We start from the raw sequence: 15471 nt of genomic DNA on the forward strand, positions 1-15471 counted from the left end.
TCAAACCACATCCTCCTTGGAGAAGAACCATGCTGCCAGTCATATGAAAAGCTATTTCAGCTCTTCGACTCCTCTACAAATCTAGGGTTTGAGTGGTTAACCATTGCACACCCATGCTGCTGCATCAGCACCGCCACTAGGCATCCAACACGCCAAGGGGGGGGTGGGGGGGGGGGGGGGGGGCAACAACATAATAATAAGAGTTTTCTCTGCGTCTCCGCCGCTTAACCCACTTATGGCCATTGACGTAATTGACGTAATGAATCAATAAATTCCTTATGGCCCTTGATGTAATTGACGTAATTAATCAATAAATCCCCTATGGCCCTTGACGTAATTGACTTAATGAGTCAATAAATCCCGTATGGATGTTGACGTAATTGACGTAATGAATCAATAAATCATGTATGGCCCTTGACGTAATTGACGTAATGAGTCAATAAATCCCTTATGGCTGTTGACGTAATGAATCAATAAATCCCTTATGGCCCTTGACGTAATTGACGTAATGAATCAATAAATTCATTATGGCCCTTGATGTAATTGACGTAATTAATCAATAAATCCCTTATGGCCCTTGACGTAATTGACTTAATGAGTCAATAAATCCCGTATGGCTGTTGACGTAATTGACGTAATGAATCAATAAATCTATTATGGCCCTTGACGTAATTGACGTAATGAATCAATAAATCCCTTATGGCCGTTGACGTAATTGACGTAATGAATCAATACATCCATTATGGCCCTTGACGTAATTGACGTAATTAATCAATAAATCCCGCATGGCCCTTGACGTAATTGACTTAATGAGTCAATAAATCCCTTATGGATGTTGACGTAATTGACGTAATTAATCAATAAATCCCGCATGGCCCTTGACGTAATTGACGTAATGAGTCAATAAATCCCTTATGGCTGTGGACGTAATTGACGTAATGAATCAATCAATCCCTTATGGCCCTTGACGTAATTGACGTAATGAATCAATAAATTCATTATGGCCCTTGACGTAATTGACGTAATGAATCAATAAATTCATTATGGCCCTTGATGTAATTGACATAATTAATCAATAAATCCCTTATGGCCCTTGACGTAATTGACTTAATGAGTCAATAAATTCCTTATGGCTGTTGACGTAATGAATCAATAAATCCCTTATGGCCCTTGACGTAATGAATCAATAAATCCCTTATGGTCGTTGACGTAATTGACGTAATGAATCAATAAATCCCTTATGGCCCTTGACGTAATGAATCAATAAATACATTATGGCCCTTGACGTAATTGACGTAATGAATCAAAAAATCCCGTATGGCCCTTGACGTAATTGACGTAATGAATCAATAAATACCTTATGGCCCTTGACGTAATGAATCAATAAATCCCGTATGGCCCTTGACGTAATTGACGTAATTAATCAATAAATCCCGTATGGCCCTTGACGTAATTGACGTAATTAATCAATAAATCCCTTATGGCCCTTGACGTAATTGACGTAATTAATCAATAAATCCCGTATGGCCCTTGACGTAATTGACGTAATTAATCAATAAATCCCGTATGGCCTTTGACGTAATTGACGTAATTAATCAATAAATCCATTATGGCCCTTGACGTAATTGACGTCAACGTCCCCGTAATCGGGGGCTTAATGTAGCAAAATGTAGCAACTTTTAGCTTGTTTGGCTAACGGCCGATGTAATCCACCTAAAACCGGCCGAAATCCTCGCGTGCACGCTCTCGCACGCACGCGCAGTCTTTATGTGCATCGCTGCGTAATATGCGATATTTGGGGCTTGATTAGAGCTTAATTTGACTTATTTTACTTAATATTACAATCAACGATGATAGCTTAGCATCCCGGACATCTGACTGTGCATCTGAGTGCAAAAAAGCTAGCGGGTGTTTACGTCTGTTGAACCGGAAGTGATATCGCCAGATTCGCTCTGATTGGTCAAAATCGGCATAATGGTGACGTTACCGCCACCATCAGGACTGGGTATAATACTATAGGATTGCCGTGTCAAAATTAGATATAGTGTGTATGTCACAGACTTTTCTATTGGCATTCAAATGACGAATTAAACATATGAATAGTGCAGGCAGAAGGCACAATCCACTGTTAATTAGGCTGGCCATAAGCCAGTTAATAATCGTAATGATCTACTCAGCCGCGGACCCTCTTCCCCCGACCGGTCTATAGCAGTGAGTTTTAAGTGTTATTTAGCACCGGCCATTAGGACGACTCAAAGTTATCAATCTGGATGAATGAAGCTCTCGTTGGCGGGGGGGGGGTCTGTGCTGCATTGTTTGAAGGAACAAAAAAAAAAAAAAAACGTTTTACTCGTATGTACCTGTGCATTCATTCATTCATTCATTCATCCATTCATCCATTCATCCATTGTCTCCACCAGGCCGAAGGCATGGTGAGAGAGTATGTTTTGCACTCTGTCCGTCCGTCGATGCCACATTTTGCACACACACTCCCTGGATGCCAACGGTGAACCTCTGCCCCAAAATTTCCAGAACGGCCTGTTATAGCGCCACCAGGAGGCCGCTTTGTGCAAAACAAGTACACATACAGATTTTGTCCAAACATCACGCAAATTGGTACACAGCCTCTCTAGAGCCATTCAACGAAACGGGTCTTTCAGATTTCTCAGACTCCATCCTGATTGGTTAAGATTGGCTTCCAAAGTTTGCAGGAGTGCTCCGTTTCAAACAAAATGCTGCAAATCATGAACACATCGTGTGATTTCCGTGAAATTGTGCACACACATTCCCACTAGGCCGAGGAAGAAATGCCACATGAACATTTTCAACTCAGCCTCATGGTGGCGCTATAACTGGCCAAAAAATGTTTTTACCTCTAACTGCACAGATCTGTGGATAACTTTGTATGCCAACTCCCTAGAGGCCAAGGAAAAACCTTTGCGTGGAATTTTTCACATATGCTCTTTATAGCGCCACCAGGAGGCCGACAGATGTAAAACACATTTTCTAATATTACTCCTTCAGATTTTATCCAAATTTCACGCAAATCGGTACACATGCTCTTCATAGTCATGTGATCAAGACGGGTTTGTTTGATTTCTCATAGTCCACCCTCATTGGCTACGATTGGCTTCTAAACTTTTCAAGAGTAGCCCGCTTTGTACCCGTTTTGTACAAATCACCACAACTACTCAACGCAGCGTCCGATTGTGGTGAAACTGTGCATGCATATTCCCACTAGGCTTTGGAAGAAATGTCACTTGACAGTTTTCAAATCAGCCTCATGGTGGCGCTACAACAGGCCAAGCCGTGTCACACACACACGTTTATATTGCTCCAAAACATTTTGCCAAACATCACACACACACTCCTATCCTCCTGGTGGAGACCTGTGCCCAGAAGGGCACTTTTTCTAGTTCATTCATTCATTCATTCCTTTTTGATAGTACAGTGGACTATTGACAGGAAAGTGGGAGAAGAGTCCGAGAGTGACATGCAGAATACTGTAAGTCTGTCGGACTAAGGAATGAAACCCAGGACATCACTCCCCTGAAAGCAGGGGTTCTCCACCCGTGAGAAAAAAAACCCCAAAAAACCCAAACCCTGTCTTAACCGATTCAGACCGTACGACGTGTGGGAACGTCATAACTAATCCAACAGACGGGTTGCTAGGACGTCCTAGCGCATTTTCATTGATATCAAACAAGAGAAAAAAAATTGGGTTGGCCTATCCTTCTGCAATGTACTCCTTGCTTTTTCGCGCATGTGCGCAAAAAGGTTCCCTGTTTACCGCTCACAAAGAAAGGCTCACTACAAGTAATCTAAGGAGCTCTCCGTGGTTTTGACCAGATGGATATACTAACTAAGCTCTTCATTTCTGACCTGCCTCTCGTTCAAAATATGAACGCGAGGGATTATTCAGCGATTTCATCGTAACGATGGCAAGCAAAAACATGTCTCCCGCAGAAGGAGAAGCCCCTCTTACCTTAAAAGGGCAAAGCCCCTCCTCTTCTTCTTGTCGGGGTCGGCGTCCTTCCTGCCTTTGCTCTTCTTCTCCTTCTTGGCCTTCTTCTTCGTCTTGCTCTTCTTGCTCTTGCCGTCGTCCGTGGTGTCGTCCAGCTCCTGGCGGGAGGAGCCACTGGCGGGCGTGTCCCGGCCCGAGCTCTGCTCCGATAGGTCGTCGTCTGCCGGAGGGGGAGGAGCAGAGGGGGAGGAGAGGGGGGAGGGGTCAGGCGCGCTTCAGTGATGGTGGTCTACAACGGGATCCCTCCATATATCATTATTAGCAATATGAGCCACCCCCAATATCTGGATTTCCATTGTACTCCCTATATCATGGGTTCCCAAAGTGGGGTCCGGGTACCCCTGGGGGTACTTGAGGGAGTTCCAGGGGGTACCTACTGGCTCAATTAGAGATAGAAACCAAATGCACCCTTATGGGTCTGTAACTCAGAGAGTGTACAAATGGGTCCATTTGGTTCCATTTGTACACTCTCAGAGTTAAATGAACAGTGGTTTTACAATATAAATTGGGGTACCAGAGATAGAAATTCCATTAAATCGGGGGTCCGTAGCATACTGCGTGTGAAACTGGGGGGTCCATGAAATTAATGTTTCGGAATCACAGCTAGAGTCGTAAAAACCCTCCCTTATCGGGGTCACTGGCATAATGTTTTCAAATGGGGGGTCCATGGCCTAATAAATGTTGATTTGGGGGTCCTTGACACGAAAAAGTTTGGGAACCACTGCCCTACAGTATATACAGTATCACCATGTTAACACTTAGGCCGCTATCATTTATTGAAAAATTAGGATCTAATTCACGCCAGCATTTTTTTAATTTGAGCTCTTATTTTGAAAAGCCGCCATTTCCGGTCCATGAGCAGTAGTCATAACCTAGGAAACTACACGGAGCGGACAGGCCTTGTTTACCATCTGAAGCCAGACCGGAGCTCTGCAGAGCTCCAGATCGTCATATCTGTGCCGTCAAAGAAACGCTGTTTTGACCAAAATGCCATCTGGGACAAGGAATAGGAGATACAGGCGATGAAAGAAATGGATAGAATGGATTATTATGGCGACGACGATCTAAGATGGGCGACCCAGTGCTGTGCTAACAACACAGCTATCTAACTGGCTAACGTGAGTAGCATTATGGCTCGAGCAATCGAACGCGCCATAAAAGCGCAATTGCCGAAGGCCGTCGGCAATGGTGTTAAGCGTCAGTATCAAAATTAGGCTTCAATTGACTTTAATCGTCTGCAATGGCGCTGAAAGTATTAAGAAACATGGGTCAATGCTACCAAAGTAAAACATAGGTAACCAGCAGTGACACTTACAGTTAAGGTTAGTGTGTTTAAAATGTGCTGCTCTAAGATAAAACAGACAAACTAAGAAAGTTGCTCTTCCTCCGAAGAAATGCTGAGGAGATAAAAGGCTGTAGTATTTCATTAGAGGTACTCAGGCTAAGCGCTTGTCCCCCTGGCGGGACCCTGGCTTAATCCCAGAGGCAATCTTTAACGTAAACCACCATAGGAGTTTGTTTTTGGGAAGAGTGCGCTTCTTAGTGCAATGAACGTGTCCCCCCATGTCTTAACCCATTTAGGCCTGACGTTGAAAAAATAAAAAATAAACTCTTCTGAAAGAATATATATATATTCAAAGATTTGTGCCGCATTTTCATGATTTAAAAAAAATAGCAGACCTACAAGCTTGTAGCGCGCCACCCGGTGGCGCGCTATGAGCTTGTAGATCTGCTATTTTTCAATAGCTAAAGTATAACATAATGCTTAGTTAAAACACCAAAAGGGGTTCCCGCCCAGAATGGGTCAATAGGAAAGTCTCACGTCTAACCAGCAGTCCTTTTCAGGCCGCGACCCACCCGTACTGGGGACCCTCCCACCCGGACAAGCACTTGGAATCGGAGTCGAGGTGTTACATTTAGTTTGACTAGTTTAAACAATGTGTAAAATATTACTAGTGTATAAACTTAGGGGGGTTGATGCTATGCCCACCACGGGGCTCCAGTCAGAGAGCATGAAGAAGGTTGACACAGTGTTGGCATTTATGGTTTTGTATGAAGTTGAGTTTAGTTGATTGACAGACATGGATGGTGAAATGAATGAATGACCCAATGAATGAATGTGGTATTTCCTCAACAACGCATTCTGTTGGTCAGGTGTGTCTGCGCAGCTGCATTTAGAACTGCACAGTCACAAAGCTGGGGTCCTGTTGCATTAGACCAGGGGTTCTCAACGTTTTTGGCCGGGGACCCCCGAAAATGCTTTGGCAACGTCTCGGGACCCCCGCCCCGCCCCCTCCTGACCCCCAATATAAATTGACTGCTACAATAACCTTAATAATAGAGACAATACACCCTAAATACATACTGAAACCATAATCATTAGGGAAGGTGTATGCATGTACTATGTGTACTATATGTAAACTCTTCATTTCCACTTTACAGCCATTCAGTTGGTAAAAATAATTTGGGGACCCCCCAAAATAATTTGGCGACCCCTCGAGGGGTCGCGACCCACGGGTTGAGAACCCCTGCATTAGGGAGTGCCAACAACAATGCCTGAACTAAAGTTGGAAACTGGGTCCTAAAGAATGACTAGAGGTTGCCCAAAATAGGCCTGCACAAATAATGCAAATAAATTAAGCTATGGGGAATTTTCTACACAATGATATATAATGTCTTCCTGACAACGAATATGTGCTATATTGGATTAATCGTTCTAGTCAACATTTTTAAGAAATTCACTATTCTTTTCTTGTATGTTATAGACCAATTCACAGAGGGGTGCCCTGGGCGCGGCCATTACTGAGGTGTAATCCATGGAACAGGTGCTCTATAGGCCAGGTGTAGCTAATCAGTGCTGCTGCGCTTAATGGTAAACCTCAGTAATGGCCGCACCCAGGCAACCCTCTGTGAATTTGTCTATAAACAGCACGTCCTTCTTACCATCGTCCGCCTCGGACACCCCACCCTCGTAGGAGCGGTCGATGGCGGCCCGGAAGCTCTGGTTGCAGCCGCGGCCGCGCACCATTTGGTGAGCCCGCGGCCGGTGGAACGGCACCTCGGCCTGCTGCGCCTCCGACACGGCCGTCTGCAGGCTCTCCAGGGAGCTGGACTTCCGCAGGCCCAGCGTGGGACCCAGCACTCCCCTGGCCGGGGACTCTGGGAGACGGGGAGAGAGAGAGAGAGAGAGATGGGAGAAGTGGATGTTTTAATCCATTTAGGCCTGACCTCAAAATTTAAAAAAAATCTTCTAAATCCTCCAGTTTTCTGAAATAAATTGAGCTTGTAGATCTGCTATTTTTCAATAGCTAAAGCATAACATAATGCTAACACCAAAATGGGTTCCCGCCCCAAAATGGGTTAAGCAGGGACAGGCAACCTTAGGCACGGGTGGTAAATGGTGCATTTATATAGCGCCTTTATCCAAGGCGCTTTACAGAGATTGTGCATTACATTCACCCATTCATACACCGATGGCAGCGGAAACCATGCAAGGCACCAACTAGCACATCGGGAGCAATTAGGGGTTCAGTGTCTTGCTCAAGGACACTTCGACAGTAACTCTGGGGGAGCCCGGGTTCGAACTGGCAACCTTACGGTTACCATCCAGACACTCTACCCCTGAGCCACCGCCGGGTGCCGACATTAGCACAGGGGTTGGGTGATCACTGGCATGAGTGTGCATTATTCTACATGCATTCAAACTCTGAACTCCGACTGGGTGGGGTTAGTGCCAGCAGAAGTCTAATGGTCATTACATCAGTGAAAGAAAATAATTCTTAAGAAGAAAAGATGTGTATGGACTCGCACCAGTTGCTGGAGATCATTACCTATAATGCCTATATGTGTAATCTTAGTCCAAAACCTTTGTACTTTGACTTGAGTACGATTTCAAATGCAGTCCTTTGAAGGTTGCATTATCCAACCTGTTCTGTTGTACTGTTCTGCATGTTTCTACACCATACTGTCCATGTCTAACAGGAACAAACTTTTCAGTATTACCCGTATTGCTTCCAAGATCATCGGACTTCCTACACCCACACTTTCTGATATGAACAATAAGGCCATCACACGGCTAGCACTTTCAATATCAAATTACACTGATCATCCCCTGTATCGCTTCTTTAACCTCATGCCATCTGGACAAAGATACAGAACCTTGCCATGGAAAAAGGTCCGTTTTAGTAGGAGCTTTGTCCCCTCAGCCATCGCGGCTTTAAACAAACTGCCCCGCCGATAGGATGGTTCTGTACATAGTGGGGACCTCATGTTTTGTTTTTGTTTTTGTATTGTCTTGGTGTTATGTGCTCTGTGTTGTTTTTGATGTGGGTGTTGAACAGATTGTGAAGACAAATATCCTTCGGGACAATAAAGATTATTATTATTATTATTATTATTTGTGACTGTGATATTGCTACTTTAACATAAGTACAACATCAGAGTATAGCCCTGCGTTCTGGCTATAGCAAGGGTGCAGTGTGATGGTTTCTCCTGTTCTGTGAAGTAAAACAAATCAAATAAAAAAACTCTCCCGCTTTGGTGAAAGCTGCAGCACTTGAGATGTTACGTCTTTCTCTCTTTCTTTCTTTGACGGGGAGAGTTTTGAAAAAAGCCGTTAACTAGAACCAAAGTGAAACCGTTGAGATTTCAAGGACGCTATATGGAGTTGAAGGATTTAGGGAGGAGTGTGTCGCATTCCTTTAAGTCTTTAAATTGACTTTCCGAGAGGATTTGTGGTGGGAATGAGGAGGTATGAATGGCTGTAGGGGGAGAGGAGGAGGAGGGGTGGGGAGGCTTCAGGAATAAAACGCTCAATTTGAGAGGCAAGGATTTGTGTCACAAATGTAATTACGGCCGTCCGGCTCGCAAGCTCCCCCCGATGGAATTAAGCTCCTTTGCCCAAAACGAGCCGCCGCCGCAACCAAAAAGGAAGAGAGGAGTACCGCACATGCGTGCCTGTGTGTGTATTTTTCTTTAAGTGTGTGTGTGTGCGTGTGCGTGTGTGTGTGTGTGCGCGTGCATGCATGCACGCGTGCAAAGCAAGTGTAAGGTCCGATTGGTGCAGAGTTGCATGCCAGATTTGCACATAAAAAAATAGTAGATCTACAAGCTCACAAGCTGTACATCCGCTTTTTTCCTATGTGCGACGCTGAGTGTGGCAAAGCAAAAATCAGCCATGATATACCATGTGGGGGTATGCGTGCGTGCGTGCCTGTGTGTGTGTGTGTGTGTGTGATCTCTGTCCATGCGTGTCAATTGGTTGAAGGCTGGAGGTAAATGAATAATGAGACTTTAATGGTCAGGATGAGTGCCCGCCACAACCCCCCCCCCCCCCCCCCCCCACCCTGTTTGGACCAGCGGAGGGTGAAATGAGCGTTTATCACACATATCAGACGGCACGCTGCGCTCGGCGGGCGCTCCTCGGGACGCCGTTCGAATCACGCCTTGTCCGATTCGCCCGCCGCTATAGCCTCCTCGATGACGAGACGAGACAAAAGGGGCGAACAAACGGACGTATGGATGAGAGGCGACCGCTGTTCAGCACGTCGATGAGATTGAACATTAATTGGCTGTTTTCACTACTTTTCGGTGAGACTGCAGTACGGGGTTTCTCAAAGTGGGTGCCGTGTCACCCTAGGGTGCCGTGACACAACTCCAGGGGGGCCGCAGGATGCTTTGATAACATTTGGAACTCATCGATATCCGTTCAGTCTAACCACGTAGGCCGTCTAGACTCAGTACGACGGACGTGAGTTGCACTGTTCTTGGTGCGTTCTTTTTCAATCTACGGTGGAGCGAGTCTCTTTACCGAAAATAGCAGATCTACAAGCTCAGATCACGTTGTACAGTAGATCAGCTATTTGTTTGTGAATGTGCCCAGAATGGGGTTAAAGTGGATAAAAGTAAAAAAAGTGATTTTCAGTCTGTCTTAAGTAGACCTCAGGACCCTTGTAGATTTTTTGAGAGGTACAAGCTCCGATTATGTATGATATGGTGCCAATGAAACTGACTGAATAGTCATTCACACACACACACACACACACACACACACACACACACACACACACACACACACACACACACACACACACACACACACACACACACACACACACACACACACACACACACACACACACACACACACACACACACACACACACACACACACACACACACACACACGATATGGATATGAGGTTTAGTGTGTAGAATCTTGTCAGCGTTCAGCATAGACAGAGTTGAGTGGTGTTCCAGTCACACAGCCTGAGGGGGAATCACACAGTGGGTGATGTACGACACAGAACTCCGCTTCTACACCGGAGAACACCCCACTTTAACCCATTTGGGCCTGACCTCGAAATTTAAAAAATGTCTGCTAAATCCTCCAGTTTTCTGAAATAAATATTTCCCGCCCAAAATGGGTTAAATGCCCTGTCCCATATGGTGGTTCATAACATCCTTCTCCAACTTTTTGGCGTACATTTTGGAGTAAAACTTCCATAAAACTTTTTTTTCCCGTAAATTAAATGGCCCCTACTTGATCATACTACAGCGTCACACCAAAAACATCAAAAGTAGCAGATCTGCAAGGTGGAAACGTGGCACGAAGCGATAGGTTTCAAGCTTGTAGATCTGCTACTTTTTGCTAAGATTCAATGTGAATCCTGAAAAGTAACAGTTTTGGACGTATGAGCTTCCCATGCACCCAGCAGAGACTATCTTTAAAATGTATTGTGCAGTGAAGTGGGGAGGCCACATTAGGCCTAATGCAAAAGCCTCACGTCCGGCTGACATTTAACAGCAGACGTGAACTAAGTAACATGTGGATGCAATTGTTACGCTAAAGAGACCATTACCATGTCAAAAGTAACCAACAAACTATAAAAAATGTCAAACGTTGGCCAAATTGTCCTAAGGAGGAGACAAAACTGTCTAGACTGCCCACTCGAAACACACACACACACACACACACACACACACACACACACGTGCCTTTCAACTGCACCACGATAAAGCTCCACCGTAAACAGCTTGGTGGAGAATGGAGGCGGAGAGGGTTTGCCGCGGTTACCAACAACAGACCCCACGTTTCCAAAGCCAAGTTGCCAGGGAAACGCTGCACTCAGCCGCCGCACCCCCCCCCCCCCCCCTCGAATCCCGTCGTCTTTCTCAGACCTGTGGTGCCGAAAGATACAGATATCAGTGAGACGCACCTATAGTCTGAGACACTGACCGAGTTACGCCAGGGAGACATTGTGTGAGACACACACACACGTGAATCCCATGAATTTGTGTGTATTGTTGTTGTCGGGCAGACACCTCTTATCTCCATATTGACATTTCGTGACTTTTAGTAAATTGACGCCCTACTTAAGCTCTCGTGCTTGTAGATCTGCTAATTTTTAATTTGAATCCTGAAAAGCAACAGTTTTGGACATAAATTTGTTTTTCGACCCGAACCGACACGATATATAGATGGAGGATGATCAATCTACACTACAGTGTATCTACAAGTAGTGATGCAGCATGTTGTCAGCTTGCAGATCGGCTTTCTGGAAAATGTTGACATGTCTGCATATGTGCACGCAGGCACACACATGGCGCAATGCTATAGGTTATTGCATGTATATTTGCACATGCGGCACAAATGCGCACAGTGTACCCTCTCTATATTACACACATGTACAAGGATGCACACACACACACACACACACACACACACACACACACACACACACACACACACACACACACACACACACACACACACACACACACACACACACACACACACACACACACACACACACACACACACACACACAATTTACAATTTACAATTTAGGCATTTAGCAGACGCTCTTAATCCAGAGCGACTTACAATAAGCAAGAACAAAAAGCATGGGAATACATCACATATGTAAAAAGCATTTATCGCGAAACATGCGTAAGCTAAGAACGTGACTAGAACATATCTATATAATGACACTATACATATAAACTATAACTAGAACATATCTATATAATGACACTATACATATAAACTACACATATGCTATACTATGCTGTACATATATACTATGAAGTGCTATGACTACTATACACTATATACTATGAAGTGCTATGACTACATACAATGCACTTATTGTGCTGTCTACATGACATGCTATAAGTCTGTTTCAAATGCTATATAAGTCTAAGAAGTGCTGTCTAAGGGGGGTAGGGTAAGTGCTATGGGCCATGATGGAGTCTGAAAAGGTGGGTTTTCAGACTACGGCGGAAGATCGGGAGTGATGCTGCAGTTCTGATTGCAACGGGAAGTGCATTCCACAGTTTTGGGGCCAGAAGGGAGAAGAGTTTGGGACGTGTGGAGCGTTGTCCCGGCGTTTTTAGTGAGGGTAAAAACGCCGGGACACACACACACACACACACACACACACACACACACACACACACACACACACACACACACACACACACACACACACACACAGTCAGTCCTATTCCATCTGCAGATCCAATCTCACAGCAGGCTCATAAAAAACACAGGGTCATTTTGTTGGGAGGCAGTAAAAAAAAAGGGGCTCTATTTCTACGTTTGCCATAAAAAACACATGCAATGTAATTGTTCTCTATGGACAGATAGGACCACACCCACTTGTAAAAGAAAGGATCAATAAATGCTATCGGCTTAAACAGCCCCCCCCCCCCCCCCCCTCTTTACAACTCTAACCTTTTCCGTGCTGTCGGGCTGAAACCTTGCAATTCCAATACCATGATCTATTTATTATAATTGAATGCTTCAAATTTCAATTTTCAATTGCTTTTACGTTAAAAATATGAGAAAGAAATATGAGAAGGTGCACTTCATTGGGAATGGTACTGTAACTGAAATCAGGTACGTAAAATCTTTATAATAAAATAAAAATGAAATATGCAGATGAGGTTTCTAGCCCGACAGCCATGGATTACAAAGACACTCAGATATGTAGAGATGACCTTCCACACCAATGTAACGGTACTCAAGTACCATTGTACTTACCTACCTACTGTTTCATAGTTTTGCCTAATGCCTACTGTAGCACTTTGAGATTCCGAGGAATGTAAAGTGCATTATAAATAATAATCCATTATTATTATTGTCTCCACCAGGCCGAAGGCATGGGGAGAGAGTATGTTTTGCACTCCGTCCGTGTGTGTGTGTGTCCTTCCGTCCGTCCTTCCGTCCGTCCGTTATCAGCTAATCTCCGGCACCGTTGGCCCGATCCATGCCAAACTTTGCACACACACTCCCTGGATGCCAACGACGAACCTCTGCCCCAAATATTCCTCAACGGCCTGTTATAGCGCCACCATGAGGCCGATTTAGGCAAAACACATTTCTGTAGATAACTCGTACACTTTTTATCCATACATCACACAATTCGGTATACACTATCTCCATAGTCATGTGATCAACACAGATCTGCACAATTCCCCATCTTCCATCCTGATTGGCTAAGATTGGCTTCCAAAACTCACATTATTGGTCCGTTTCGAACAAAATGCCACAAACACAGTGTCCAATTTCCATGACATTATACACGCACATTTCCACTAGGCCGAGGACGACATGCCACATTTGTTTTCCCAAATCAGCCTCATGGTGGCGCTATAACAGGCCAATTCCTGTTTTTACCTATAACTGCATCGACAACTTATGTATGTGCACTCCCTAGAGGCCATGGAAAAACATTTTCCCTGCATCCCTCCACATCTGCCGGTTATAGCGCCACCATGAGGCCGATTTCTGCAAAACACATTGTTTATGTTAGTGGCACAGATTTCATCCAAATCTCACGCAAATCGGTACACATGATCTCTGTAGTCATGTGATCAAGACGAGCCTGTTGGATTTCTCAGATTCTACACTGATTAGCTAAGATTGCCTTCCAAAGTTCTCAGGAGTAGCCCGTTTTGTACAAAATGCTGCACATGTCCTTCTCATCCAGAATTCTATCCTCAGAGATGCTATGAGTGATCTGGCTCTGCATTTCCTCAACAAAATGAAGAAAATTGTTGCAAGAAACAAACAAACAAAAAAACATGTTTATATTACTCCTAAACATTTTGCCAAACATCACACACACTCCTATCCTCCTGGTGGAGACCTGTGCCCAGAAGGGCACTTTTTCTAGTTATTATTATTATTGTGAGGTACTTTTGCTTTACTTGAATGGTTCATATGTTTGTATACTTCTGTTCCACTACATCTCAGAGGAGAATCCGCCTGCCTCCCTCCCCAACGAATTGAACACTTTCTACGGCCGGTTTGAGATCAGCCCCAACCGCGGCAGCCAAGCGGGGCCATCAGCAGCACCAGCAGAGGAGAACCCTCTAACCATCTCGGAGAGAGAAGTGCGTACAGCCTTCGCACGGGTCAACATCCACAAGGCAGCCGGACCTGATGGGATTCCAGGCCGGGTCCTTAAGGCATGTGCAGACCAGCTGGCGGGTGTCTTCGCTGACATCTTTAACCTCTCCCTCTCCCAGGCTGTGGTCCCTGCAGGGTTCAAAATGTCAACCATTGTGCCCATTCCCAAAAAGGCCAAAGTGACATGCCTGAACGACTGGAGACCTGTCGCTCTCACCCCGATCGTCAGCAAGTGCTTCGAGAAACTGGTGAGGGAATACATCAGCTCCACGCTACCTGCCTCGCTGGATCCGTGGCAGTATGCATACCGCAAAAACAGATCCACCGACGACGCTATTGCCATGGCTCTCCACACCGTCCTCTCGCACATGGACAACAAGCTGCTGAAGGACAAATATGTACGTATGCTGTTCGTGGACTACAGCTCAGCATTCAACACCATTGTCCCAGCAATACTTGACAAAAAGCTCAGAGACCTAGGGCTACACCCAAGCATGTGCGACTGGATACAGGACTTCTTGTCCAACCGACATCAGGTGGTGAGAATGGGCAGCATCACATCCGACCCCCTGACCCTCAACACCGGAGCACCCCAGGGATGCGTGCTGAGCCCTCTCCTCTACTCCTTGTACACGTATGACTGCATAGCCACACATGTCTCCAACACCATCATAAAGTACGCGGACGACACGACAGTGATAGGCCGAATCGTCAACAACGACGAGTCTGACTACAGAGAGGAGATCAAATCACTGGCACTCTGGTGCCGGGAGAACAACCTCTCTCTTAACGTCGACAAGACCAAAGAACTGATCGTGGACTTCAGGAGGCCGCGGAGAGACCATGCGCCCATCCTCATCGACGGTGCTGCAGTGGAAAGGGTCAGCGAGTTCAAGTTCCTCGGAGTACACATCGAGGAGGACCTCAAATGGGAGACGCACTCCACACACGTGAGGAAAAAGGCTCAGCAGCGACTGTACTGGCTCCGCCGCCTGAAGAAGCTCGGAGTAGGACATCGCATCCTCAGGCT

At 45.3% G+C, this 15471-nt stretch overlaps 1 protein-coding gene across 3 annotated transcripts in view; it reads right to left on the reverse strand.

Moving 5' to 3' along the window:
- The window catches only part of LOC306916973 (partitioning defective 3 homolog B-like), a 308458-nt gene that overhangs the window by 127585 nt on the left and 165402 nt on the right, over positions 1 to 15471 (reverse strand). For all 3 annotated transcript variants that reach the window (XM_079495073.1, XM_079495074.1, XM_079495072.1), the window contains exons 19-20: positions 6968 to 7183; positions 3986 to 4184 (exon numbers count right to left, since the gene is read on the reverse strand). In XM_079495073.1, the coding sequence (XP_079351199.1) occupies positions 3986 to 4184; positions 6968 to 7183 (415 nt within the window). The remainder of the gene's footprint in view (positions 1 to 3985; positions 4185 to 6967; positions 7184 to 15471) is intronic.

The sequence above is a fragment of the Electrona antarctica genome, assembly GCF_951216825.1.
Source record: "Electrona antarctica genome assembly, chromosome: 24".
Taxonomy (NCBI): Eukaryota; Metazoa; Chordata; class Actinopteri; order Myctophiformes; family Myctophidae; genus Electrona; species Electrona antarctica.